The sequence below is a fragment of the Zalophus californianus genome, chromosome 1, assembly GCF_009762305.2.
Source record: "Zalophus californianus isolate mZalCal1 chromosome 1, mZalCal1.pri.v2, whole genome shotgun sequence".
NCBI lineage: Eukaryota > Metazoa > Chordata > Mammalia > Carnivora > Otariidae > Zalophus > Zalophus californianus.
Genome location: NC_045595.1, coordinates 15683424 through 15700966, shown reverse-complemented (window position 1 = coordinate 15700966; position 17543 = coordinate 15683424). Strand labels below are relative to the sequence as shown.

At 51.0% G+C, this 17543-nt stretch overlaps 2 protein-coding genes across 5 annotated transcripts in view; one reads left to right on the top strand and one right to left on the bottom strand.

The window, feature by feature from the left end:
- SLC6A20 (solute carrier family 6 member 20) overlaps positions 1-3914 on the top strand; it is a 31275-nt gene extending 27361 nt beyond the window's left edge. For 2 of the 3 annotated variants that reach the window (XM_027587850.2, XM_027587851.2), the window contains 2 exons: positions 1028-1193; positions 2814-3914. In XM_027587850.2, the coding sequence (XP_027443651.1) occupies positions 1028-1193; positions 2814-2963 (316 nt within the window). In that variant the 3' untranslated portion in view covers positions 2964-3914. Of the gene's footprint in view, positions 1-14; positions 58-1027; positions 1194-2813 lie in introns of those variants that run through there. The other variant, XM_027587852.1, reaches the window with a different exon arrangement.
- A 5292-nt stretch (positions 3915-9206) lies between these two features.
- The window catches only part of SACM1L (SAC1 like phosphatidylinositide phosphatase), a 56849-nt gene continuing 48512 nt past the window's right edge, over positions 9207-17543 (bottom strand). For both annotated transcript variants that reach the window (XM_027582989.2, XM_027582990.2), the window contains 6 exons: positions 16766-16835; positions 16572-16644; positions 15758-15851; positions 15573-15665; positions 14644-14701; positions 9207-10959 (listed from right to left, as the gene is read on the bottom strand). In XM_027582989.2, coding sequence (XP_027438790.1) covers positions 10823-10959; positions 14644-14701; positions 15573-15665; positions 15758-15851; positions 16572-16644; positions 16766-16835 — 525 coding nt within the window. In that variant the 3' untranslated portion in view covers positions 9207-10822. The remainder of the gene's footprint in view (positions 10960-14643; positions 14702-15572; positions 15666-15757; positions 15852-16571; positions 16645-16765; positions 16836-17543) is intronic.

Here is a 17543-nt window from a genome sequence, read left to right as displayed (position 1 = left end):
TTTCTTTCCTATAGGACTTCTTGGAGCCTTGAAGACCATTGTGAATCTCAAAGAGGGGTATAATGTGTAGCATTTCCAAAACGTTTTCGGTCAAGAAAGACTTCTTTTGTATCCATCTCTCCCATTTGCTACCTATCGAAGACATTCGGGTTAGAGTGACTCATTCTCCCTGTTTCCTTGGGACCGAGGGGTTTCCCGGGATGGGGGACATGCGGTGCTAACCCTGGGGACGTCCTGGGTCAACGGGACAAGTCGGTCACCTAGGAAATGGCAGTCTAGAGGGAGAAACAGATCGGTCCCCTGCGACGGTAGGTGTTTCCCAGGAAAAGAGGTTGAGGAAAGAGGACCAGGGAGGTGCCAGGGCCCAGGGGAGGTGCTGGAGAAGGGACACAAGACCATGCAAAGGGGTGGTGCTAAGCGGTGAGGGCCGGAGGGAGGGAGAAACCCACGGTGTCCTGCAGAGTTTGTAATGTAAGGGGCAGGATCCGGGAATGGCCGGGAGAGGGCAGACCCTCTGCTGGCCCAGGGGACAGCGCCATCTAGTGACCGCCGAGCAACAGTGCCACGTCACCCTTTCCTTCGGCAGCCCGCTAGCTCTCCCCACTTTTCTCTATCCGGGAAAGTGGCACAGGAGCCTTCGTGGCCCGGAACCCGGGGTCCAGCCAGGTCAGCAGCAGCTGGAGGTCTGCAGGCTTCTGTGGGACAAGCCCCAGGCCCAAGTGTGGCAAGTGGCCGTGGCTGCAGCTGGTGACCATCTCGCCTCAACCCGCCCCGCCCCCCTCCCTGCCCACTTCTAGCGCCATGGAGAGCGGCCCGCTGGTTTGCTGCCCTGCTTTGTGGCGGCCTCAGCCCCTCTCCGCTCCCCACCCCGCACACCCTCTCCCCAGAAGGCATCAGAGAGGGACCCCGGAGAGGTGATCGTCGGTGGTGCGCAGAACAGAATCTTCCTCAGCAAATGGATATGAAAGCCGGGCCCCCCTTGCCCCAACAGCATGGATAATCCACTTTCTCCCCATTTTCCAAATAGATTTGAAAGTGACCTCAAGGCCATGACTGGCCGCGCCCTGAACTGGTACTGGAAGGCCATGTGGGCCGGCGTGAGCCCGCTGCTCATCATCAGCCTCTTTGTCTTCTACCTGAGTGACTACATCCTCACGGGGACCCTGCAGTACCAAGCCTGGGACGCCTCCCAGGTACCCTCCGTCTCAGGGCCCCCGGGCTCGCTCTCAAGCCCCGGCTTTACGTTTGCTGAAACCAAAGACCCATTTCCCTGGTGTGGGCAGGTTATTTGTCACGACACGGAAACATCACCCAGGTACTGAAAAACACTCAGCCCAGGAGAGCAGAAGTGAGCTCTGGTTTTTCTACAGGTGCTCCAGGAAAGTGGGTAGGATTCCCTCCAGAACTTCCCAGGGGGCCTTTCCGGGAGGCCGGGAGAAGGTCCCCTGCACGGCGCTGGTTCCCAGCCCCGGCAGCACTCTCCTCCTCCGCCGCCGCCGCCGCCCCAGGCCCTCTGAGCTCTGTCCACTGGGCCTCCTCGGGGGAGGCCAAGCGAGCCTGGAGGGCCGGGCCCCTGAGCCCTGGAAGGGACACCGCAGGGGCCTGAGGGGACCCCGTTAGCAGCGGGGTGCCACATCTCGGCAGAGCCCGGCTCCGCGTGCGGCTGGAACAGAACAGGCTCGCTCAGGGCAGCAGGACAGTGTGTCAGAGTCTGAACAGCCAGCCCGGGCTGTCCCCTACACAGACGCGCTTTCATAGCGAACGTGACCGATGGCGGCCGAAGGCGCCCCCACCCCTGGTTCCGGCGGCTGGGCCTCTCCAGCCGTGGCCGGGGGACCGGGGAGTCTTCCCCAATCCATAGCAGCCTGATACTTTTGTAAGATGCAAGGACAGGGAACCACTTGAAAAGTGAAATGAGAAAAAGATCTATAGAATACAAGCTCCAATCACTTATTATATTCAACAGACACAAGATGAAGCTGTCGAATTGCTCCAACAGCTTCTAAATGTCACCCCGCCCCTCCCCACTTTCTGCACTGGTCAGGACAGAACAAAACAAGAGACGAGATGAGCAACCAAAAGTCTGTGGGCTGGTTTCCCACACCACACTCTAAGCAGCGTTTTGGTTTACAAACCATGCTTGGTTGACAGCAAACACCCGCTTCCCCCGGATGTAGCTGTTCCGTGGCTCCCTCCTGGAGAGGTGACCTTTATGGGCTTTTTGGCCTCATTTCTCATCAGCTTTAATGCGTGTGCATTCAGGGAAACATCCAGCAACTAAATCCAGAGGTTCATCAAGACTTCTGACTAGGGCTGTGCCGTTCAAGATGGTAGCCAACAGCCACATGGGGTGATTCACATTTAAATTCATTACAACTCAATCAAAATTAAAATTCAGTTCTTCACTCTCACTGGCCACATTTCAAGCGCTCAGTAGCGCCCTGTGTCTGTGGCTGCCATGTTGGACAACACCGATATGGAACATTTCTACCCTCACAGAAGGTTCTGTTGGACAGCACTGGGCTAAGGTTAGCCCCCTTCCATGTAGGGGCCCCGAACGGTCCCTCAAGTGGAAGGCCCTTGATTATTCTTGGGGTGACTCTACAGGGGTAGTGCCAAAATAGTGGCTGTATGCACGATGGGTGAGGTGTACAGAAGAGAAAGAAGGCAAGGGGGACCAGTCTGCCCAGCACACTTGCTAGTGAGCGGCAGAGCCACGGGGCCCCAGACAACCCCACTGCACACAGCCTCTCTGCCAAGCCAAGCTCAGCCTGCAGCGGCCCCTCCTGCTGACCCTCAGTTTCTCCTTTCAGGGTCAGCTTGTGACCAAGGATTACCCCCCATACGCCCTGGCCGTCATCGGGCTGCTGGTGGCCTCCTCCATCATGTGCATCCCCCTGGTGGCCCTGGGGACTTTCATCATGCGCTGCCTCAAGAGGGGGGACACGCCCCCCGTGGCCTGAGGACTGGGCTTCTCAGAGACCGTGGTCAGCTGCTCCCTGCCCTGCAGCTACGATTTACAGGTGGCATCTCCTTTAGCTGCCTGTAAAAATATTTGCTCCAGAAGTACTCAGCCCGTCGTCTTCCTGAGTCCATCAAGAAGAATTGTGGAGGAAGAAGGCTCCCTCGGGAGGACCCACACCCACCCCCCGCCGAGTGGCCCCTGCTCCCCTCTGCGTCCCCCCAAGGTCGCACGGTGCTGCCTCCTTGTCACCAGAGACACGGGCTTTTCAAGGCCAGTCTTGAAGACAATTGCTTTCTTGACTCTAGGCAAGTCCTAGGATTAAGACACACTGTGAGCTGAAATTTGACTATAATTTTTATGGAATAAAATTTAAGTGGTCTTTTCCTTCTGAAGAAATCCCAAAATACCAGAGGGCAATTGTTTTTTTAGATCGGTTGGAAAGGAGGTTTTTTCAAGTGCCTGAGATGACAGATCTGAATGTCACTGGTGTGAAATCAAGTCTTTTTTTTTTTTTTTTTTGAGTCATAGTGAATATGCAACTGCTGTGTTCTTCGCTAACATGACTGGCCACGCAGAAGGGAGGCCTTTGTTGGGGTCCACGAAGGGGGTCACTTCTGTGATCTGAGATCTCTCACAGTGGGTCCAGGCCCGGTCCCCCCAATTACAGCACGCAACTCCAAACCACCTGAGCAGTCCGTGCAGACAGCCCCTACCCCGGGGTGTTGGAAAAGATGCCAGAGCCACGTCCAGGGTGAAAGTAAATCCAACTTTCCCACAGAAGGTGTCCTATTTGGACATGGTGGCCAACTCATTAGAGCAAAGACCATGAACATCACTCACAATCCATTTTAAATTATTTGTACATAAGTTTTCTAGAGTGTATATAACTCAAACAGAGCCTCTTGTAACTGAAGACACCGTATTTATGATACAGCGTCAGTGCACCATGCCCACGTCTCCTGTCTTTTTTTAACCACAATAAGTAGGTCAAGGTCATCCCCAAGCGGATCCGGCCCCTTCCTGCCCTAACATTCCGTGCTTCCTCGACATACAGGATTCAGGGAAGTTTCTTTGGGTAGATTTGTACAAACATCTTCGAAGACACTCATGTGGGACATCAGTTGGAGGGTTGTTTTTTTTTTTCCTCTACTTCGTTTTCATGATCTAAGTGTCCTATATAACAAAAATAGGCGTTAGGAAGGACTTCTGCCTTTTTTTATAGCCATCTTATCAATATTTTGCAGCTCCACCTCACGGCCAGTTATAAAAAGGTTGCTTGCCTTTAAAATGTGTGCACCAGCATTTACTAACCACAATTACCCAGTCCTCTGATTTCTCATCAGAGGGTTTAGTGTCGACAAACCTTACCCACCAGGACTTGAGGAGTTGGGCACACTCAATGTCAAATACACGGCTCCTGAATCCCTACAGAGAGGACCCCCTGCCCCTGAGCCCACAGGCATGGTCACGGTCTTAACAACCCTGGCCGCCCCTCCTGGGGTCCGGCATCAGCAGGGTTATCAGCCCCAAATGCCAAGCATCCTCAGGACCGCGGAGGCCAACACTGCCCTAACTCATTCCTGTATTCAGTTACTGTGTGTCACTGCTTCTACCCCCTGGCCGCCCATCCGAACCACCTGTGAGCGAGCCTTGACATCTCCCCGTGCCCACCCAGGCCCCGCCCGGAGCCAGCCAAACCCGAGGGCCAGGGCCCCACAACATGTCGTGCATTTAGGAATATTTACATCAAAAATGACCTTGAAATGTTTGAAAGCATTTTTGAGCCCTTCAATTGTATGGAAAAGCCACTTCTGCAGAATAATTTTTGCGCCCCAAAGTCGGACAGGTGAAGTCACGCTGTCCTAGAATAATGTGCTCGAGATGAAAAGGCCTCAGGTTTTGATTCAGTTTTATTCTGGTTTCTGTGAACTTCATGAAGAGCAGAATAGTTCCCAAGCATCCTCTTGAACCCGTAGTTAAGTCCCGTCTCAAAAAATCCTTGGTTGGCCGTTTTCTAGGTACTGCACGAACGTGGTCATCTGATGTTCGTCCGCCCTCCTCCCAGAGGGCTGGAGGGAGAAAAGGGACGCTCCGTCCCCGTCCACGTAAGAGTCACCAGGATGCCACGGCCAGATCGCGGGCTCCAGGGAGCTTTCTATTAATGCTGGAGACATAATGGCCCTTGGCTTTGCTCTACGCAATCAGGGAGGGAAACAGCTGGGTTTTTAGCAATTGTCCTCATAAATAAAACCCTACACTGGCTGTGGTTTTAAGAGCTCTCTCTTCACACAAGATTTCCCTTCATTATGTAAACAGAGGAGCTGATTCGCAAAACATGGCAAATAAAGGAGGATCCACCCAGCGTCTCGGTTCTGTCACCTTCCCCATGTCTCCCGCACAGAGCCAGCGAAGCCACACTGATGCGGTGTACAAAGACCCTCACGTGACGGTTAGATTCCCTAAGAAAAGTCAGAAAAATTATGTCTCCCTTGCTGGGTGTGAAACAGGGTGTGAGCTCAGAATCTTCTCAACCCCGCTGAGAGGTGTCCTGGGCAGCCTGCCCGTTTCAGGGTCTCTCTCTGGCTGAGGCCACGAGAAACCGCAGGAGGCGTGAGTGTGCCCTTACAACCGTCCTGGGAGCAGAGGGGGCGTGTGCAAACTATTGTGTTCGACCTCTGCCCGAATTCCGTAGAAAGATTAATCTGTGGCTGTTCTACTTGACAGGAAAGCTGGGGCAGAGAATTCACCACCACCCCCCATCAGTTTCTACTCGACATTAGTCAGGGGAAGAAAAATAAGTAACAGATTTAAACATCCACTTGTAAGGCCAAAACGTTACTGACAAATAGGAAATTCTTAACCAGGATGTCTTGACCAGTATCTGACATAGGCACCACCTCTTCCTGACTGTGGCCCACCTGCATAGTATCAGCCTTCAGTGAGAGCACCAACTGGTGCATTACAAACCAGTCCCAGGGTAGGTGCTAGGGACGGTGCTGAACAGAACGGACACGGTCCCTGGCCTTCATGGCACTTACATTCTGGGAGGGAAGAGTGACGATCATGGGTAACAAATGAGTACAGGCTGCGATCGTTTCTAAGAAGGCGAGAAATGGGTCAAGGGAGGGTGTGAGAGGGATACTGCTTCAGTCAGGTGGTTGAGGAGGAGCTTTGAGGACGGAATGTCTGTCTAGGCAGAGGCAACAGCACGTGCAAAGGCCCTGAGGTGAGAAAGAGCAGAAAGGAGGCCAGTGGTTGGAATGGGGGGAATGATCGGAGGTGGGCTTGGAAGAGTGGGCAGGGTCAGGTCAGTAAGGCCTTGTGGGCCAGGCAAGGGGCTTAGATTTTCTTCAAAGAGCAACAGAATCCCACTGAGGGTTTGACATGGGGGCCCTGCCCTGCATGATCTGTGGGAGAAGATTTATGTAACACATATAACCAACAAACAACTCTCTAGAATACAAAGAAGTTTACAACAAATCAAGAAGGACAGACAGTCTAACAGAAACCGGCAAAAGACCTCAACAAGGCACAGAACGGGAACACCGATGACCAAAAAAGGAACGGTGAAAAGATGCTCAGGCTCATCAGGGATTGGAGAAATGCCAGAATGAGATACCACTTTATACCTACCGATGAAAAAATTAGGAAGTCTGGCATACCGAGCGTTGGTAGTCACGTGGAGCCACTGGGCATATAAATGGCACAAGCCATTCAGAACATGATTTCATGTTATCCTTGTATATTTCTGGCTCCTCGTCCTCCTACCGGGCAGAGAACAGGGAGCAACACACTCCCACGTGAGCCAGGAGGCGTGGGGAAGGCACGCAGCCGTATGGAGTGCAAGAGCTACCAACCAGAAACCACCGAAATGTCCATCAGCCTCAGACCGGAGCGCATGAAAAGGGAAGTGTGATCTATAAGTCCGGATGAACACGGAGACTGTCGTAAATTCATTCACTATAAACAGACTGGCAGGAAGGGACGGCAGCTGGGACCACCACCACGGATGAGAACCACCAGGCTGAGTGTGCACACAGTGACACACCTGTCTAGGGATACACGGATGTACTCGACTAGTAAGGCGTGCGGGGAAATGTGAAGCAAGATGAGCAAGCAAGGCCTGTGCTAACCCCTCTGGGAGGACGCAGGGGTGGCCCTGGGAAGAACACGGGCCCCCGCAGGGGCAGGGCCTGATCGCCCCCATTCTGTTACGGGCCCCTAAAGCACAGGACGGAGGGAAGCGGCGAAGCTTTAGACTGGGCCGCGGTACTGAGCTTCTACGGCAAGGCGCCTTCTTCCCTAGCGCTCCTTCCCCGGAGGGCAGGGAGCCCAGAGCTAGCCAACAGTGGGGAGGTCCTTGCACACTGCAGTGTCTGTCTCCTCCTCCAGCCTCCCCACCCCCTCCTGCTTCCACTTCCTCTCTCTCCCCGCTCCCCTGCCGCCCACCCCTCACCCAGGTGAGAGCAAGCGGCTGGTGACAGAGGGCCCCGGCCTCGGAGCCACCTGGCCGGTGCCAAGTGCAGCAGGGATGAGCGATGCCCACAAGGCCCTGCCCAGACTGCAGGGTTTTGTTGAGCAGAAATGGTTATCGCCCTTCTGCGCCACTGCGGGGCTAGTTTGCCATGCAGAGTTAGGTTACCAGAAGCCGTCGGTCCTGGCCTAAGCTGCACCGCCTGGCAGCAGGCCACCGGGCTCTCTGCGGCACCAGCCCGGAGTCTTGCTCCTCACTGGCTGCGGTGGCCGACTTCTAAGATGGCCCCAGGGATGCCCACCTCCTGGCGCTCATGCCCCCGTGTGGCCCCTCCCTTCCCCTTGCGTGAGCTGGATCCACTGACTGGTTTCGGACCCACAAGAGAACGGCAGACATGATGGGGCGACACTTCCGAGATTAGGTCATGAGAAAGACTGGCATTTCGGTCTTGCTGGCTTCCATGAGCCAAGCGGCCGTGCTGGGGAGCCTCACGGGGCAACGGACATGGAATTCTAAAAACTTACCATAACATATCCTTATTGGGATACTTTCTTCTGACATCGGGACTCTTGGATGATAAAACCCCAAGAGCCTGGTTTGTTTAAGCCACTTCCCCCGCCACCCCCAGCGCACCTCCAATTCCAGTCCTGACACCACAGAACATCCTAGTCTGTCAGGACTGACGAACCTGCGTCACATACCTCTGGGGACCGGCCCCACCCCTCCCAGCCCCACCCCCTGGTCCCAGAATCCTCAACGGGACAAAGCTTTGTCATTCTGGAGCTGCAAATAAGAGCACAAACAGACGCCATGGGTAACACGCGGCCTAATATCTCATTCGTACTGAAGTATATATAACCAGGTGATCAGAGCGTCATTAACCTTTCTTTTCGCCCCATGGAAGGAAGGAGCTAGAGGTTACCAGGCACAGAACACCGATTAGCGTATCGGAGGGAAGGACAGAAGGTCACAGGGGTGGGTGGTAGAGAATTCCTGAAAACCCCTTCGCAGGAAGCCGCTCATGTTCACCAGCCTGGGCAGGAAAGGAAGTTGCTAGAGCCCATGCAGAGAGCCGACCCCGGGGACGGGCCCGACACAGCCTGAGGCGGCTCTGCTCGGCTCACGAGGGGGACGGCAGGCTCCACATCCCAACTCCAAGGACTTTCACCTCACTCCCCTCCACGTGGCTGGAGGCCTCCCAGGTGCTTCCCCACCTTGTCACGGACACATTCCGTGGCCCGAGAGATTGCTTTCTAGTAAGCAACACTGTCCCTCTGCCAAGGTGAGACCTGTATCATAACGAAAAACTTAACTTGGGGGGAGGGGTGGGATGCAGGGGACATCTTTTTATGGACGTCACACTTTACTAAATATTTCCCTGGTTTTATCTTTAACTAAAAAATAATTACACAGACGAACACAATTTCTCAAGTGATAACTGCAAAGTAGGATTTCAGAAGCTATGAATTTTCTTGCTTACTTACACTACTTTTCTATAAAGCCCCTGCCTGCACTGCTTTGTGTGAGTTCTAAAATTCTAAAATAAAGGGGCGCCTGGGTGGCTCAGCCGGTCTGCCTTCGGCTCAGGTCGTGACCCCGGGGTCCTGGGATCGAGCCCCGCATCGGGCTCCCTGCTCGGCGGGAAGCCTGCTTCTCCCTCTCCCACTCCCCCTGCTTGTGCTCTCAAATAAAATCTTTTTAAAAAATTATAAAATAAAAAAAGAATATCCCTTTCAAGACAAAGTATAGAAATGATACCAACGGTGGTTAGAAAAGAGTATGACATTTATTTTCACTTACGGATGTACAGTACATGAATTTAGAAATCACAGCACGGCGGGGCTCTGAACACGGACACTTTAGGTTCTAACAAGACAGCTTCAGGCCATCCGCTGCGGAACAGCTACACGAGAGGCTCTCACTTGGTCTTTGCTGTGGTTGTGGAAGTCGGGTCTTCACATGAAATGCCCGGGAGCACTTGAGTAATATATTACAGTAGACATGAACCACGTTTCAAACATTTCATCTTTGGAACAAATTATGCTTATTTACATGTTAAGAACAGGTAGTTCTAATTACTTACCCTACTGGGAGTTTTAATGACTGATTTTAAGCTACAGAGGGCTTCCAGCTATTCTCCTTTCGAGTTTCTAGAAGCAACGACTCTTACTAATGTTTATAAAAAATAATGTTGAAAAAAAAAAAGTCATGTTGAAATAAAGGCGCTTTGAGAGATATTTAAGGACCACTATTGAAAAAAACTGTACATATTTTCAAGCACAACACAAATATTGTAGCAGTATTTAATCAGTTTTAAAATAGTGGCAAGTATACTAACACTTTTCTAATATTTAAACTTCATAATTACAGTTTGAATATACAGTCCAACTTATAATTAGAACTATGCACAGCTTCTAAAGCATATTTTTCAGGCTTGCTTTTGCACATAAATTAACAATGAAGTTGGTCCTTGATTTGGAGAACTCTAACTACCGGGAAGCACTAAATTTCAGACACTTATTGATAGCTAATAAAAACCTTTACAGAGGGAGAAGGGTCGATGGTGCCATGCGTGGAGCCTCCCCAAGGCTCGCGCAGCTCGATGAATGAACCCCAAGGGAACACCACAGCTGGGGGGGGAGCCGACCAGCTGAGGGTCTTTTCCACGCTGCGGCAAATCCTTAAAACAGAGGCAGCTTTGGACCTTTAGCATAAGACACAGACTTTACATTCTTTGATTTCATTTACACCTTTTAAAAAAGATAAATCCTATCTGAACTTCTTCTTTGCACTCCAGTTCAAGCTGAACTCAGAAGGCAGCCCAACGGAAACCCCAACAGAACGCGAGACCCGCCTCCCTTCTCCGGCTAACTACCTGACGTCTACGAGAGACTCACGCAGCATCAACACAGGTGCGTTAGCTTATCACTTAGCTCTTAAGAAAAGTCCAAAGATGTGTGGGGCAGTCGGCTTGCGAACAGCAACTGCTTCTACAGTGACAATAAGGAAACTGAGCTAGAAAAATAATTTTACCATTTTAAACAAGGAAAGAAGCTAGAGTTCTTAAATATATTACTTATTCTGCAAGAGTTGATTAAATCGACAAGGAATAGATTCCTTCTGTTCCAGGAGCTGGATTCAGGTGACCTTTTAATTACAGAAGAGCTTCCAATTATAAGGAGAGCCCCCCAGTAGGGAAGAGATGGTCAAGGCAGGAACACCGGGCCGACTGCAGGTCCTCCTCCCCCGACACGAAGCAGAGGGCAGGCTTCTGGAGAAAGGCTTTCGAAAGACCTCGGGCTGACGTGGAAAGCGGGTCAGTAAAGACTCCAGTTCTGCATAATGGAATCTTCCAAGCCAAGCCGCTTTCCACAGACACAAATTCAGTCCATCTTTTCTTTCTGGACCAATCTGGGAGCATCGACAAAATCTTTGCCATTATAAAGAATAATGAAAAATGTTCCAATGCTTGCAACTCCCCAAAAGAACACATAGGCCAGTGTTTCTGTCCAAGTGTCACCTGTTGATATTAAAAAACAAAGAGTTGGAGCACCTGGGTGGCTCAGTCAGTTAAGCGTCTGCATTCGGCTCAGGCCATGATCCCAGGGTCCTGGGATCGAGCCCCGCATCGGGCTCCCTGCTCAGCGGGGAGTCTCTGCTTCTCCCTCTCCCTCTCCCCCCCCACCAGCTTGTGCTCTCTCTCACGCGATCTCTAATAAATAATCTTTAAAAATAAAAAAATAGAAAAAAAAATTAAAAAACCAAAGAGTTGATAAATAAAAATCATTTTATTGAGGGGCACCTGGGTGGCTTAGTCGGTTAAGCGTCTGCCTTCGGCTCAGGCCATGATCCCAGGGTCCTGGGATTGAGCCCCACGTCAGGCTCCCTGCTCAGTGGGGGGTCTGCTTCTCCCTCTCCCTCAGCCCTTTCCCACTGCTTAAGCTCTCTCTCTCAAATAAATAAAATTTAAAAAAAAAGAGTTGATAAATAAAAATCATTTTTTTAAAGATTTTATTTATTTGAGAGAGAGAGAATGAGAGAGAGAGAACACGAGAGGGTAGAGGGTCAGAGGGAGAAGCGGGCTCCCTGCTCAGCAGCAAAATCACTTTATTGAGGGGCGCCTGGGTGGCTCAGATGGTTGGGCATCTGCCTTTGGCTCATGTCATGATCTCTGGGTCCTGGAATTGAATCCCACATCGGGCTCCCTGCTCAGTGGGGAACCTGCTTCTCCCTCTGTCTCTGTCCCTCCCCCCACTCATGCTCTCTCTCTCTGTCTCAAATGAATAAATGGGACCTTAAAAAAAAATCATTTTATTGATCCCAGATCCAGCTTTCAGCTGCTTAGCAATATTAAAGTCTAGTGTTTAAACATTAAAATTTAAAGTTTAATCTTGACAACATCAAAGTTTATCAGCACATCTACAGGAAAAATACAAGAACCTCTCAATTAAGGTTTGAACAAGTGGTTCTCGAACTCTGGCTGGCATTAGAATCCTTTCCAGGGCTCGATAAGACATCAGCTGCTGGGCAACCCCGGAGATTCTGACTCGGCAGGTCCGGGTGGGACCCAAGAATCTGCATTTCTAACAAGTTCCCAGGTAACACTGACGCCACTGGCCCAGAGGCCACAGCATGAGAACCATCTGACTGTTCTATGTGACATCACACAAATAACTAACTTACTTTAAGATTAGGTACTTTCATATTAGAAGAAGCTATTTACAGTAACACATTCGCCACAATCAAAATGCCTACACAAAAAAAATAACTTTACAAAACATACATGCTTCAGAAAAGCTATGTACGAAAGCGTATAAAACAAAACTCAGGAACATATTTTAATGATCTACTTCACACAACTCTCCCGATCGGCATTTTTTTGCAACATCTAGAGTTCGTGAAGGTTAGCAGCAGCGGGAGAAGATCTACTTTGTTCTACTCCTCACGCAGCTGAACCGAGTGCTTCTGCCCTCCTGCAACAGGGCCCCCCACACGGAGGAGGGGACAGCGGGAGAACAGCAGGCTCCGCGCTCTTTCCTCGTCGGCTGTCGGGAGTTCACGCTGCCTCACCCCCCACTCTCTAAAACCCCAAAGTACAGGCTACAAATCCGACACTCCGCTATCCACACATCACAGCGCTCATCATCTCACGGCAACGAACTGACACGCGGTGCTGCCATCCGCGGCGTCAATCTCTTTGTACGCAAAAACACAGACAAATTCACGTGATCGCGAATGTTCACACCTTTGAGGTTTTAAAATTCTTCTCGGACAAAGAAGAAACACAGTTCCTCACAAGCCCAACCGGGGACCATCCCCCAAAGGAACTGTCCCATTTGTTCAGGCCGAGCTCTCTGCCTTGACTTGCCTGCCTCTCCGGAGGTTCCACAGGGAAGCCAGGGAAACACAGAACAAAGTGATGAAACGAATTTCACAGGACATGGGGTCCCAGAAAATGGCACCCACTAGGCAGTGTTTTAAGGCAGTCAGAGAGTCGAGGGAGCGAAGAGCGCGGGCCCCGGAGGAATCGTGAGCGGCACGTGCTGGCTGGCCCGGTCCTCCTTCTTCCTGCCCCCAAACCGGACTGGCACCCGAGCTACGCCACACAGTTCCGCCTGTGCTCCAGAGCCCTCCGCCTGTTTTGTACTCTGAGCTAAGAATGGTTTTTACATTTTTCAAGAGTTGTAAAGACAAACAATGTGCAACAGAGATGCTATGCCATTTGGGAAATCTAAACTAGTTATTATCTTGCTCTTTACAGAAAACGTCTGCTAACTCCTGCCCGAGAGTAACAGGATGGCTCCCTCCCCTACGTGGTGACTGTCTACAGTGCTGAACCCCAAGGGGAGTATGGGGATTACAGAGAGCAACAGGTACCTACAGAGTCTCCCCTCCAGAATGCGCGCGGGGGGTGGGGGCAAGGGTCCCTGGCTCAGCAAACTTCTAATGAGAGCTCACTATATCCCAGACACAGGAGACAAAACAACGGAGAAAGACACAGTCTCTGCCCTCAAAGAGTTTCCCATCCAGTGGGAAAGACAAACGAGTATGCAGATCATGGCTCACAAAGAAAAACGCACACTGGGGAAGCTGGGGACCCTGGAGCCGCACACCACCTCTGAAGAAGGGATCCCCAGGGGCTTATGCGGTCAGAGGACAAAGTGCTGTAAGAACAGGACACAAGGCTGTGGAGAGGAGAAGGGGGTAAGGTCTGTGTGGGAGAACAAAGGGTCACGGTGAGAGGGGCCCACGGGAAGGGGGCCCTGCCGATGGGCGGGGGGCGCTCAGACCAGACAGTCCCGAGTGCACAATACGAGCCAACGCACAGCACCGAGGAGTACTGAACGAAGATACGTTCATCCTAAACGCTTATCAACTTAGTATCACAGGAAAGGACTGAGAGAAAAACAGAAAACCAGTAAAGACCTTGTTAGCACAAGTTCTTATTAGGCAATTCTGCTCTCAATCTACTAAAAAAAAAAAAAAAAATTTTTTTTTTTTTTTAGAGATGGGGAGAGAAAGAGAATCTTAAGCAGGCTCCATGCTCAGCACGGAGCCCGGTACAGGGCTTGATCTCACGACCCTGGGATCATGACCTGAGCCGAAATCAAGAGTCAGATGCGTAACTTGTGCCACCCAGACGCCCCTCAACCTACTAAAATTTAATGATAAGGAGTGTATTAATCTATTAATAATATTTGTCTAATAATAAGTGGTTGGTTAAATAAACTATATATCCATAAATGGATTTTAATGCAGCCATTAAAAATAAAGAACACAGGGAAATGCTTATATTGCTCAGTGAAAACATTACAAAAAATACATCTTTCACTTGTGAAAAAAATCACACACACAAAGATTAAAACATCAAAATGTTAAAAGTAGTTAGCTTATCTCTAGAAGACAGGATGGTAAATAATGTTTTCTTCTTTCTTGCCTAACTGTATTTTCTGTAATTCCTATGTGTTACTTGGGTGATAAGAAAAAAAAAAAGTGTAAATCTTAAGTAAAAAAACTAAACAATTATCAGTATATGTTCTTCCTCCGGTCACATCTAAGGACTAATCACATCCACTCACTTTGCTCACTAAATTTAACGGGGAAACATCAAGTGTTGAGCAGACTCACAATCTCAAGATGCTGGATAAGGAAGTGCCAGATTCTCAGAGATCAGTGTGAGTCTGTGAGAGAAGGGCAGACTTACCGGCCATCAGCAAACAGATAATGCACATCGAGAAGGCAACAACCATGATAATAGGCAACTGGAAAGAAAAATGGAGAGACAAGCCATCACTTAAGAACGCTACTCAATGGCTGTGAAGTCAGTTGCACTTGAAAAAGAATAAAACCCTTCCACAATCTAATATACAAAATATCTTTTCCCAGCAAAACATCATTATTTGGGGGGTTCAACCACAGCTGCCCCAGTTTTCAGACTGGTTAGGTCACAGCATCTGAGGAAGCACGGCTCTGGTCCAAACACGGGAGTGCTGGAGGGGGCTGCCCGCATGAGAGGCCGGGACCCCAGCCAGCAACATTCGGGAACACTCTGCCCACTGGATGAGACCCCAGAAAGGCTCCTGCAAAGTCTGGTGAGCAGAGGAGTCAAAAAGGAGAGAAGTGTCAAAAACTCACTCTGCCTTCCATGTGACAGGCTGGCCCCCAGCAACCCCTGATTGTGACAGGAGTCGAGTCTTCCAGAAACGAGAAACTTTCCACACTCCCTTTTGCTCACGCGTTCTCATATAAAACGACAGTGAAGTGTCACAAAAAACAAACGCCCCCCAGTTATTTTACTGCTTTCCCTCATCTTCTCAGGGAAACAAAGTATTTACGGTCCATTCAGAACAATGTATAAAGTTTTAAATCAAGAGGAGTTGGCACCATCTATACCTCCACACATAATGCTTTTAAAAACGTGAAAAACAGGGGCGCCTGCGTGGTGCGGTCGGTTAAGTGTCCAGCTCTTGATTTCGGCTCAGGTCATGATCTCAGGGTCGTGGCTCAGCAGGGAGTCTGCTTGAGATTCTCTCTCCCTCTGCCCCTGCCCACGGCCGCTTGCACACTCTCTAAAATCAATCAATCAATCTTAAAAAAAAAAAAAAAAGCTTGAAAAACAGAAAGGTTTCTTACAGCCAGGAATTTCAAATCCCGTGGAACACTTAAAGGACTATGAGATTCTAATTCATCCACTGAGTAGTTTCCAAGAAACAAGTCTATGGAGTCCTAGAATAGAGGAAGGAAATTAGTAACTCCCCAATGCGGAGTGATGATGGGACCGCCCGAGGACCAAACATGAGCACCAAATACAAGCCCACCTGCCGAAAGCCGTCAGAAAAGTTGTTCCTGTAATACCGTATCAGGGAGTTCCAGGCATCCGCGAGCAGCCCCAGCTGAGTTCGCTTCCCGGTTCTGGTTAAAAGAGGTGAATTCCGAGTTACAGACCCGTATATTAAATTCTCCCACAGTTTTGTGGCCAATAAGTATGTGGTATGGAGATAAGTGAGTTACAAAGATTTTAAAGATCACCCCTGAAAGTATAAAGGAGACACCTCACAAAGGAATCCTCTAGCGGGTCCAAGAAATACGCATTCTTTTTCTAAAATATTACCTAAGTAGGCACAAAGAGAAAAACACTCAGGGCCAGCGGCAAAGGTAAGAAATGTGAAGAGAAACACCCAGACCAGGTTAAGCGGCCAGAACACGGCAGAGACTAGGAAGCGTAGTTTGCTCCCAGGGAGTCTCTACGGCAGAAAAAGACCCACATCTGTACCAATCCCCAACGCCTTGACCGCTCACTAACCAGCGCGGTCCTGGAACGCGGCACAGGCATCACCTGGCTGCTACCCCGAGGTTCAGGGTCTCAGCCCCGCCCCGGACCGCAGTGACCCAGGTGCACCGCGAGGTCTGGGAGGGGCTGAGGGGCCGAGGCTACCTCCCACGTGGCACAACCACCCAGGGAGGCTAGGAACCCTCCAGCGCCCAGGCCTCCCCTCCCAGCAAGCCTGACTCGACTGCTATGACCCGAGGCGCCGGGGGCTGGGGTTCTGCTGCGGCCCAAAAGCTCCCGGGGCATCCGGATGGGACGGGAGACCTGAATATCTGCAGTGCTACTTGAAAAGCATGGCTTGCCTGGTAAAGTCCGTCTTCAAGGCGCCAGTGCCCGCGTACTGTTTGGCACAAGCATTTGCATTGTCAGCCCAGGCTGTGAAAACAAGGAAAAGTCAACAGACAGCGACTTACGTGACAACCAGAGTTCCTAAATCCAAAACAGTAATTTATTTCACCATTTGAGTAACTCTGCCTCTACTGAGGAAATTACCCACCATTTTTGTAAGTCTTCTCAAATTCATTTTGTTCTTCAAGCTTCTGTCCCACATGCAAAACTCCCAGTCTCTGGAACAAGAAGCACACCATATTCGAGTGTAACCGATTTCAGCACACGCGATTCAGGACCAAAAGCAAGACAGTCCCACATGGTATCACACGGTTCCTGGCTGCAGGCGGGAGACGTGGTCCTTGCCTGCAGGGGGGGGGGGGGGGGCAGCTCACCACGCCTCCCCCTCTGAGGACTCCTCCCCCCGCGCCCCAGCCCCGCAGGAGCAGAGGGGCAGAAGGGAGAGCAGCGGTGGGACCCAGCCATCACCTCCTCCTTCCCGGCTGCCCCCCAACCTCCCACTGCCTCCACGCTTTAGCCTCCCCACCACTCGCGTCCCCGGGCTTCCTTCAGCCCCAGCCCTACCCCTCCTGCGCTCTATGCTACACGCCTACCTCCCCACAAATTGCGCACACACCGCGCCCTTTGCACATCATCTCAGAGGACTCCTGGACATGCTGAATCCCCCTGTGGACTCCCCTCTGGGGGTCACTGGGCAAAGATTAGGAGCCCCTGCCTTGGACCTCATCTCGGACCCCAACCACCTCAGAGCCCCCACTGCCACTGAGCACCGCAGGTGACAGCGCACTCTCTCTACCCCAGAACAGCACTCCCACCTCAGACAGTGCAGGGGCTGCTCTCGGTGACCCTTAGCTGGGGGGGGTGGGGGGGGGCCACAAATGGAGGCCCCACCAGCTGGCACCGACACCCCAAGACTCTCTGAAGGT